This window comes from Cydia pomonella, chromosome 19 (genome assembly GCF_033807575.1).
Source record: "Cydia pomonella isolate Wapato2018A chromosome 19, ilCydPomo1, whole genome shotgun sequence".
Classification (NCBI taxonomy): Eukaryota; Metazoa; Arthropoda; class Insecta; order Lepidoptera; family Tortricidae; genus Cydia; species Cydia pomonella.
The window spans coordinates 10,819,661-10,830,878 of NC_084721.1; the positions used below are offsets into that span (position 1 = coordinate 10,819,661).

The window sequence follows — 11,218 nt, forward strand, 5'->3', positions numbered from 1 at the left end:
TGTTTACCGGTCGATCCGTGATAGCGAAAAAAAAATGACAGCGCACAAGTTGCCAGAGCCAAAATATTCTAAAGACATCTCTATACGAGCATGTCAATTAATAAAGTGTGCCATTGACTTTCCAACACTTCCCCTCAAGGGCACACTGTTATCTAAATAATAACCATAGTAGAGTCAAATATTTCAAAGAGAAAACTAACATGAAACAACTAAATTTGGCTCTACCATATTAAATGTCACAAATAAACATTGAATGTACATTTAAAACAAATTCATATTGACTCTACCATATACTAGTAATAATAATAAACCTGTTAGCTTTTTATACAAAAAAAAAACAACAGATAAAAATACTTAATATAAATTTAGAGTACAATCACAACTTACTTTATATGCTCTAGTTATTGAAAGTATTAACAAACGTTCATAGCTTTGATAAACTCATTATGCTTAACTCTACCTAAAGGTTTTGTCAACACATCGGCAATCATTTTGTCTGTAGGCAAATACTCTACTTTAATTACATTTTTAGATATTAAATCTTTAACATAATGGTACCTTATGTCGATGTGTTTCGTTCGCTTATGACAGTATTCCTTAGCTTGTAAAAGCTTTTGAGCACTTTGGTTGTCATTATATACAATACAATTAATTTGTTTAGGCAAAATCTCAGACAAAAGACTCTTAATGAATGATACATCTTTACATACATCAGATATTGCTAGGTATTCTGATTCACACGATGACAAAGAGACACACCTTTGTTTGCGAGACTCCCAATTAACTGTACAATTTCCCAATTTAATGACATAGCCAGTATAGGATTTTCTGTCAGTAATATCATTGGCCCAGTCTGCGTCAGTATAAGCATACATAGACCAATTCTCATTCTTATGAAAACATAGAGAATAATGAATTGTACCTGCCAAATAACGCAATATACGCTTAGCTGCTAACCAATGTGACCTATCGAAACAATTGTAAAATTGGCAAAGTTGGCTACATGCATATGATATATCTGGCCGTGTACATACAGACAGATACATCAAGCAACCCAAAAGTTGTCGATAGTTAAAAACATCATCCTGCCAACAGTCATTATTTTCAGATTTTACAAGTTTACAGTTAATTTCCATAGGTGTGGCTGCGGCCTTACAATTTTCCATGCCAAAACGTACAAGTAGTTTTATAAACCCATTTACATTTTATTACATTTTTACCAACGGGTCTATCTACCAATTCCCAGACATTGTTTTTAACTAGAGCATCATACTCACTTTTCATGGCATCTAGCCATTGCTGGCTATTAGAGCCACTTACAGCTTCTTCATAGGTAATGGGTTCATCAGTCGATGGAGAGGGACCATGAGCGAGTAAGGATAAATCATAGTCTAAATACCTCGCAGGGAGTACATTACGCGTGGAGCGAGACGATCGTTGTGGTGTAGCGTCGGCCACAGGACGAGACGCTCCATCACTTTCAGCTGCCACAGGGGGAAGGCTCACTGGTTGTGGGCCGCCGGCACCTGGTGAATCAGCTGTGCTGGAGTCGCTGCTACCAGTGCAGTACTCATCGGTTTCTCCACCTGAAAATGATGATGAATCTCTGTCAGATAAATTCAAATTATTCTCATTATTATTATCATTGATTAAAATATTATCATTTAAAATTTCATTATTAATAATTTCATTCGAAAATAATTTCATTATCATTATTTGAATTTACTTGACTATTCTGACTAGAAACATTACCAATATCACAGATCTCATTAGAAATATCATTATAAGTTAAAATGCTATCACTCGTGGAAAGTTCTTGAAAGGGGTTTGTACACGGGTTGTAAAATCTATTCTCAATAAAAGCAACATTTCGAGATTTAATAACCTTTGTGGGATCCAAAGGATCAGCTAAGCGATAGCCTTTAGATGTATCACAATATCCCACAAAAATGTATTCCTTTGCCTTAGCATCCAATTTATCTCGCTTATGTTCAGGTAACAATGAAAAAGCAGTACAGCCAAAAACCCTGAGGTGTCCAAGGTTGACCTTTTTGCCAGACCAGACCTCCTCAGGTATACGTCCAGCTAAAGCCGACGTGGGAGATCTATTCTTTAAATATACAGCAGTCATTGCTGCTTCTCCCCAAACTCGTTTGCTGAGACCTGAATGCTGTAACATGTAGCGTACCTTATCAAATATAATGCGAAAAGTCCTCTCTGCTACTCCATTTTGAGCAGAACAGTAGGGAATAGTGGTCTGGTGGATAATACCATGTTCTTTTAAATATTGTGTAAATTTAGAACTAGTAAACTCTCCACCATTATCACTACGAAGGCAAAGGATAGGCAAACTCTTTTCTTTTTCTACCATAGCTTTAAAATGTTTAAAACAATCAAATACCTGTGATTTGTTCTTCATTATGTAGGCAAGACTCTTCCGGCTGTAGTCATCCGTGAAGGTGAGCAGATATTTTCCTCCTCCATGGCTCGTCTCAGGCATTGGTCCGCAGACGTCAGTGTGCACCAGCTGTAGTGGTTGCGTTGTTGTACTGTTACTAGCCTTAGGGAAAGGCTCGGCCGAAAGCTTCCCCTTAATGCATGCTTCACAGTTCTTGAGGTTTTTATCCTGAAACAACACACCACATGCATCCCTCAACTTACACATCCCAGCTGAGTGCAGGTGACCAAGTCTAAAATGCCACATGTCCATCACAGACGGGGTAGAGACGGCAACTGCAGCGCTCGGTGCGACCTGCCTGGGTTGCAGGTCCAAAGAGTGCTTCCTGTTAGGATTATATCCCTCAGCCCTAGACACATCCCCAGAGAGTTTATAGATTCCATTAACACAGTTAGCTATAGCCATATAGTCGCTAGGTGCTTTATTGAGACTATGACCCCTATCATAAACAAAACACCCATCATTATTAAATAAAACAGAATGACCATCTTTACATAATTTAGACACAGAAAGTAAATTTGCGGATAAGTTGGGAACTAACATGACATTTTTAAAGGTTCTCACCTGTCCATTTAAAGCAACACTAAGATCTCCAGTTTTGGAACTTGACATTGTCTCGCTGTTAGCCAAACTTATGGATTGCTTCTTTGTATCCCTTATATTGCTGAGCAAGTTTGGATCATTAGAAAGGTGAGAAGACGCTCCTGAGTCCAAGAAGACATCTGTCCGGTCCTGGGCGAAGAAAGCTGCAGTGGCGGTGGCAGACTTGGAAGAATCCCTTTGTTTCCTATCTTTCTTATATTTAAAACACTTGGGCTTGATGTGACCGACTCGGTGACAGTATGTACACTTAATCTTGCTTGTAATGTATGCTGTTGTCGAGCTCCCGTTATTCGCAGACTTCCTTTGCGCCTCTTGAAGAAGACGAGTACGCACCAGGTCGCTTTTCAGCTCTTCAGAAGATATACAATACGTTTCTAGGTTGCTCACCAATGTGTCATAGTCTGCCGGAAGGCCATTCAATAAGATTTCGGCCACTTCTTTATCTTCGACCACCCTGCCGATGTCAGCGAGTTGGTGAACTAGGGACATTACATGTTCAATATATGTAGCCATGTCTGCATGCTCAGTGAAATCTACCCTGTGTAGTTGTCTTAAAAGTAACACTCGCCGATACAGCCCTTTGTCCTCAAATATGTCCGACAAGTTTTTCCACGCTTCTTTAGCTGTTGTCGCAGTCCGAACGTATTGAAATAAAGCCGGTTTTATGTTGAGACAGACACGTGCCAAAGCGTGCTGGTCGCGCGCGGCATCTGTGCCCGTCAAAGCCTCGTCCGACTCCCTGTCTATTGTGTCCCACAATCCTTCCGTGATCAAAATCATCTTCAATGCGAACTTCCACGTTAGATAGTTGTTCCCGTCCAGCTTCTCGATGACGGGAGTGCCCATGACGACATTAGTGGCATTTACAGCCATCGTGGCAATTTATGTCAAAAATGTGTAGAATTAACGTTGTAGGACGACGTAAGAGATTATATTTTGAAGGTTTTGCCACTCGATCGACAGCCACTTACTAGATGGATCACGATTTCTCCTTTTCTCGTGGTATGCTGGGCATCTTAACCTGTTAAGCAGAGCCCGTCACTGGGTGCATACGCAGCAGGAGGAAGTGGTGCGATAGTGAACTAAAACAACGTCGTCCTTTAACACTCCGTGTATTTCCAAAATGCACAAATGTAAAGTCGTCAATAAGGACATTAACATTAAGTAAAAAAACTTATAATATCGAGAGTAAAATCTAATGAGATGTTTACCGGTCGATCCGTGATAGCAAAAAAAAATGACAGCGCACAAGTTGCCAGAGCCAAAATATTCTAAAGACATCTCTATACGAGCATGTCAATTAATAAAGTGTGCCATTGACTTTCCAACATGTGACCCTTCTCCAAAAAACTGTGCGTCACTCTTATTTTATAGTTTAATACCGCATATACATAAAATATATACACAATTCGGTTCCGATTTTGGCCCACACAGTTGTCAGACCAAAATCTGAACTCCGTGCATCCCTGTTCAACTTTTTTCTTAAGAGCAATTCCTAGCTGAGCAACTTTTCAAATCTCGAATTTTTGAAGCTATGTTTCTGTCGCGCTGCGGTGGGCGGGAGCGGGAGCTATCTAAGTGTGAGTGCGCGCACACAGACGCGAGACTCGAACGCTCGCTCATTGCGCGCCGTACCGTCGACATCGCCCGCGAGCCGGACGGAATTTATCCTGCGCTGCCCGACCGACGCAAGATGTTTTTGTTGTTATCACATAATATTGTTTTTCATTTTTATATTATACTGTATCTATTAATTACTATATAGGTAAGAGAAAAAAAATAATGATGATGCTTCGGTCGTCGTCGTACAGTCAAGTGCAAAAATATGTATCGAAAGAATCGTCTCATAAATATGGTACTACGCTCTTATTACACTGGAATAAGATGCAACGGGACATATTTTTGAGTAAGATGTGTACACGCATATTTTTACACTTGACTGTACCTATCCGTATCAGTAAGTTGGGAGTGATCATGGTGTGTTGTGTAAGTAGGTATAAATATATGTTTAAACTACAATCTATTTAACTTGTAGTACGATGGGGCTAAACTTGATGACAATGACAATCTGGGTAATGCCGGACAATTTTGGGACCAATTGAGAGAACTCGTGAAAAAATGTTTTTTCGAGATCTCCGCACGTGACAGATTCTTGAAGTACGGAGCGAATCGTTAAAAAATAACCGTAGATTCGGCCTGAATTTTGGTAATCTTCAATATAGAACGGTTAGGGTAACGAGTGTTTTGCCATCAAGGGAGAACATCGAATGGTGAAAAAAAGTTGCTTCTAATGGAAAGAGAATACGGTATCACAAAGAAATAGGTCCGGTGTCTACCCTTATCCATTGTATATAAATTACATTACAGCCACCAATAATTACAAACTTAAAAGTTGTCAACGAAAGTGTTTTTCTTCGTATTTTTGTATCCGATCTTAACCTGATACAAAAAATGGGAAAATTGTGGCTCTCAAACTTTGATACCTATGTCATAACTTATAAGGTAATTTGATAAGTAAACAATGTGCTCAGAAACCTCTTATTGTAAGGTTTACACGAAGTAATAAAATAAGAAAAACCACTAAAATAATTGATAGGTTTCGAAGTTTTGACAATTTAAGATCTCGTGAATTGTACAGGTTTAGTGAAAGTGTAAATGTATTGTTTATTGAAAGGAATGTACTGCAATATATTAAGTACTTAAGTAGGAGGGACAAAAATCAAAATAAAAAATAATCGTGCCCAATCATTTTTAATGAAGGTCGCCAAAAAAATAAGAATCAAATTAAAAAATCAAAAAGACTAAGTAGTTCTTTAAAAAGGTCAAGGTCACTGCGAGCCCATCTTGAAGTATGGAAAATAAGTAAAATTGCGATTTTATTGGTTTAATTTTGCAATTATGTATATAATATATAGTTGATATATAATCTTTTTTCTTTGATAAAATGTAAGGATCGTATGTAAAGAGTAAAGTAAATATATAGGAAAAGAGAGCCCTCTTGAAGCATTTTAAGGAAACTAATTTCGAAGCCCTATCTCTATTTTGTATCCGAAACTAGCAATGTATGTATGCGTGCACATCTACATATGCATCCGTATGTGTAGGTACTTTATTGCGAAAAATTGCTCATTTGCTATCTATTTTACTCGATTTTGTTATAAAATTCAACATGTATCATCATCCCTATACAATATAAATACTCTTTATTACACACCTCAATAAAAGAAAACAATACAAAAGAAAACAGAAACATAAGCACAGGTAAACAACATGCGGTCTTATCGCTAAAAAGCGATTTCTTCCAGGCAACCTTTGGGTTGCGGAAATTAAAAAAATTACATTGTCAATAAGTAAGTGCACATAGGTACACATACAACTGGATGGTACTGGATAAAAATAATGGTACGAAAGTGTGATCAAGAAAACAATAAATGTGATAATTAAGTAGGTCAGTAGGTAAATTGAAGAAAATTTAAAGTTTGACAATCACTGCTGTTTTAAATAGGTAAAGATGGGATTGTTTCTTTCCGATCTTTACCTGGATGGGTCACGATCGGATATCGGTCTACAGCAGTGCTAGGCCTGTTAACACAATTACAAAAACAAACACAGTTAACAATACGCAAAATAAATTACAGGGCGAATTCAATTTCGCGAAATTTACCTTGCTCTCTGTGATTGCGCATAGCACAAACTCCCTGAGCAACGCGGGGACACTGGCAGTCGAGGCGCAATGTTGTCACCATTAAAAAATAAAGCCAAATTAGGGAGAAATGAATGTCCTACGTTCTTCACCCGCATCCGGTATTTACCCAACATACCTTAATCGTTGAACCGCCGCATTTCAAAATGGCCCTTATTTTGATATCGGCTAGCCGTAATGTAATACGGCGGATTATACAATACGACTGCGATACTTATAAGCAGGGATCGGAACCGGTTTTTTGCAAAAAACATCGAAATAACCATATATTTCGGTTTATTTTATACTCAAAATGTAGGACTCAGTTGTGTTTTTAGATAACGACTTCGTATTATTAGATTGCCCGATTAAGAATGAAATAATTAACAAAGAACGAAAAAATACCGTTTTCGTTCCCATACAAAAAATACCGGTTTCCGATCCCTGCTTATAAGTATATAAATCCCCTCGTCAATGTAATTGCATTAAATTTGCCATCTAGTGGCAAACATCAAAGTAGTTATCTTTTACTTGTGACGCACAGGTGTGAGCAATGTAAAATACTAAGTATATTTCTTAAAAAAATTACCTTGTTTATTGATTGATTATACGTAGTAAAAGAACATGTGATTATTAAATTATAATACGAAAAGTGGTCAAATCGCAAAATGCTGTCGTTTTATTTAAAATAATGAAATAATTAGACCGGTTACGAAAGTACCGGTAAATCCTGGTTCTTTAAAACAGTACCGGTTCTGCAATCCCTAATAAGGATGTTATGCCCATCACTATTTCTTCTGTGTACGTATATTTAGAAACTGTCTCCGCCTCCAATTCGTGCGATAAGGACAACTGCAGCCCGGACTGAAATTCACATGCAAAAAACTCAAAAATCGAGGTTTCGCTCTCGACTGTTTCCTCCTCCAAAACGCAATCAATCTTTATGAAATTTTGGAAACTGCAAGAGGAAGAAATAATCTATGCCGCTATGTTTTGATTTTTTGGATATTTTTTGTCATATTTGTATACTGTGCCTTTTTTTACAGCCAATTCAATTGAGCCGTTTTTGCGATTTTCGAGGCGCTGTATCTTTCTTCAAAATAAAATAATCCAAAAAAGCAAAACATAGCGGCACAGATATTGATGATATTGATCTTATTTGAAAAAATCACTGCTCTAGGTTAAAAATCCAGGGAGGAATCAGTCGAGAGCGTTTGTATGGAAAAATCGCAACTAGGAATTCCTCTTAATGAAATCAAGCAAACAACTGGCCACCTCATTTGCTCCACGTCTGCCTTGACTTTCTTGCCACATGAAACATGTTCCCTCCTTTTCGCCCAGACTATACACCGTAAAATTAAATACTGAGAGTTTTCTTTTATAATATAAAACTCCTATCTCTCCATGAGGTGCATTTAATATTTTCTGGAAATCAAAGGACGCTGTGACAATTTTGCCATTAGATGCTTGAGCTTCCTGTTTGTCTTTGGATTTCATTTGTCTAGTCTGTGTTTTATTTTGTATATGTCGACTATATTTCTCAGATTCTTGAGTGGATGGATTTTCAAGGTTTTTGTAAACATGACATTGATCACACTGATCCTTTTTCGGTATATGGAAACATAGTTTGAAATTATCATTTGCAATATCGTGATATTGTCTTTCAGTTTGAGCTTTGCAAGTGTATGCATTTAGTCCGTCCCACTCATTATATAATTCAAATAACCGCCGATAAGTTAAGCTACCGTCTAAGTAAAGTTTATCCGAATCTTTTCTTGTATAATGTGATTCAACCGGCTTCAGAGATTTAATATGATTACACACTGATTCTATAACTTCATTGGTAATTGTTCTACGCTGATTCCCATGCTTACCACGCTGATCAGCGACCGATATCCCTGTCGTTTTATTTTTCTTGTCTATTGATGTATATATCAACTGCTCGCTTACAGAAAAAGTGCCAAGGAACATTTTTTTACAAACCTCGATGGGCTGTAAAATGTCAAGGCCTTCATGTGTGTTTGAAGGTAAATGGTATTTAATGGTATATTTGCGTTTCGATTCTCGATCAGTATAAATCCTTCGTTTCGTCTGCCTTAAAGCGAATTGAGCTAAATATTCCCACTGCTTAGTTCTGTCCCCTAGTGACCAAAAGCTGTCAAAAATATGCTGCCTTTGTTCTTCAGATATTTTTGTGGACCATTTCATTCGACAAGTTGACGGGCATCTGGCACCCATTTTTTTAGCAGCTCTTTGTGTACCGTTGCGACTCGTATAATCTTTTCCTAAATTTCTATTTATTTTTCTCTTACTATCAATCCACTCTTTTTCATGCCGTCTTCTTATATTACCTTTGTCTTTCCTTTGTTTGCATTTTCTACTTTTTATAGAGGCTGGTGTTGACGGGTTTGTCGAAACAGTGAATGGGCTATTCGCTTGAGGTGTTGACATAATGCTGTTAGAGTCTAAATACGGTGAATCAAGGGGCACGTCGGTCTCCGTTGTGATATCTTGTGAAGCAGGGCTATGATCACAATCCAACCATTCATTTGGAGGACCTGAAATGATACATAGATGCATTTGGTGATATTACTTCTAATATTAATGTTTGTTAGCGTGAAACCTGAGAAGCAATTCCATGTGCTAAATGTGACAGAACGTGTGGATATCGCATGGATAGCAACCGATGACCATTGCTCTCTAGCGATATCTAGTGGACGTCTACGTTTAACAGTTTAGCATGTCCAATAACCTCAGAAATGGCATATTATCTAAAGCAAAATGATGGTACTGCATTCAATAATAAAAAGAACCCCCTTCCATATACTTAGGAAAAAAGAAAACTAAACAAAGCTTACTCGGTACCGGAGTATTTTCGCCATCCGTATGCAAATCATTCTAATCATGCATGGTATTTTTATCTTCTTCAACATAGTCTAATACCAAATCCTTTTCGTTGAAAATAATACTCGAAACAGGAGACTTGTTAGTATCATTGCAGTCATTTATCTTTGATGCATGGTCAGGTATATCATTGCATGCTGATGTTTTTCTTGGAGGTCCGTAATCAAATATTTCCTCATCACTGTCGCTCAAAATTCCGGTCTGTAGTAGTTCCTGGATTGAAAGGTTGTCTGCTCCAAATGGAAGAGGAGATTCTATAATTAAATAAAAAAAATAGGATTCAATGAGCACGTATACTTTACCGTGGACATCCACGACAACGGCAAACTTTTACCGTCACGGTATGCCGTTACCGTCAATGATAATTTAAAAGAGTCTGCATACAACCCCATACACTTCGGTCCCCCACTTTACCGTGACGTTTGCCGTTGCCGTGGTTGCCGTGGAACGGCACGGATAAGTAAAAAAGCACCCATCCGCTTAAGGTTTTATCGGTAACATATCGTAAGTTTATTACTAGTACGATGTAGAATATAGTAAGTCAAAGATACAATAAATATACATGTATGCTTTCCGAAGTAAAATATCGTATGTCATTATAGCATACTTTTTTTTATATAAATTCCGACGTAAATAATTGTAAATACCACATACAATATTTTTTACATGCCGAGTTCCAATGTAAACTGTCGTAAGTATTACAACCCATAATGTACGTCGGTAACTTTACTAAATCAAATACGAGTATTAAGCTTTAAAAATTAAAAATTATGTTTTACTTACCTGATTTTGTACAGATATCCTTTGGAGTTTCATCCATATAGCTCCGGTTTATAAAATTCTCATTCAAATAACCGTCATTTTTTGAAATACCCTCGCTTTTGCGTTTGTGTCCAACGGCCTTATCAAGTAACATTCGTGTTCTAGACGACACATTCGGTATTTTATTGACACGATTAACCATTTTTCTAGTAGAATTATCCATTTTAGGTCACCTATATAACTATTTTTGCTGTGAAGTGGTTTAGACGGCAACATGACAGTCCGCGCGGCGTACTCGATCGGAACTGATACATACGATGCGTAAGCGCGGGTGGCTGCCCCCGCCTCACCCCACGTACACCGTCGACCGGGCAGTAACGACAAAATGCGTCGGAGCACTTTAAAACATACAATAGTTTACGTTTAGAAAAACCTATTTAGAGCTTGATTTTCGAGTTTTTACTTTTGGATGCTAAGAGCACTAAGATTATTCTATTCATTTTTGCAATAATACAAAATTTGTCATTTTGTGGCTTACGATAATTTACGTAGGAGCCATCGATTTATAAATTGCAATAGATTATACATGTAAGCTATAATAATTGCATGCTCCATTTTGACTTAACTATTTGTATGCCTAATGGAAAAACATGGTGATACGCTACTATAATTATAAGACCTATTATGTACCTGTGTTTACAAATAAACGTATTGATTGATTAATTGATTGTACCTACAAGCAATATTCCTATTTGGAGTTAACCTTACCGGGATTTAAAACATATATCGTCAGCCATTGCCTCCCGGCG

At 37.5% G+C, this 11,218-nt stretch overlaps 1 protein-coding gene across 3 annotated transcripts; it reads right to left on the bottom strand.

Annotated features, from left to right (window-relative positions):
* Positions 1-6,807: 6,807 nt before the first annotated feature.
* Positions 6,808-10,973, bottom strand: LOC133528554 (uncharacterized). Of its 3 annotated transcripts, none has more exons than XM_061865978.1 (2): positions 10,431-10,973; positions 6,808-9,901 (listed from the first exon to the last, which is right to left on the bottom strand). In XM_061865978.1, the coding sequence occupies exon 2, from the start codon at positions 9,321-9,323 to the stop codon at positions 7,977-7,979; it is 1,347 nt and encodes a 448-aa protein (XP_061721962.1). In that variant the 5' UTR covers positions 9,324-9,901; positions 10,431-10,973; the 3' UTR covers positions 6,808-7,976. The 3 variants fall into 3 exon arrangements, with proteins under 3 accessions (XP_061721962.1, XP_061721963.1, XP_061721964.1); XM_061865979.1 differs by lacking the exon at positions 10,431-10,973 and having other exon boundaries at positions 6,808-9,301; positions 9,602-10,367; XM_061865980.1 differs by having other exon boundaries at positions 7,988-9,901.
* Positions 10,974-11,218: the final 245 nt, after the last annotated feature.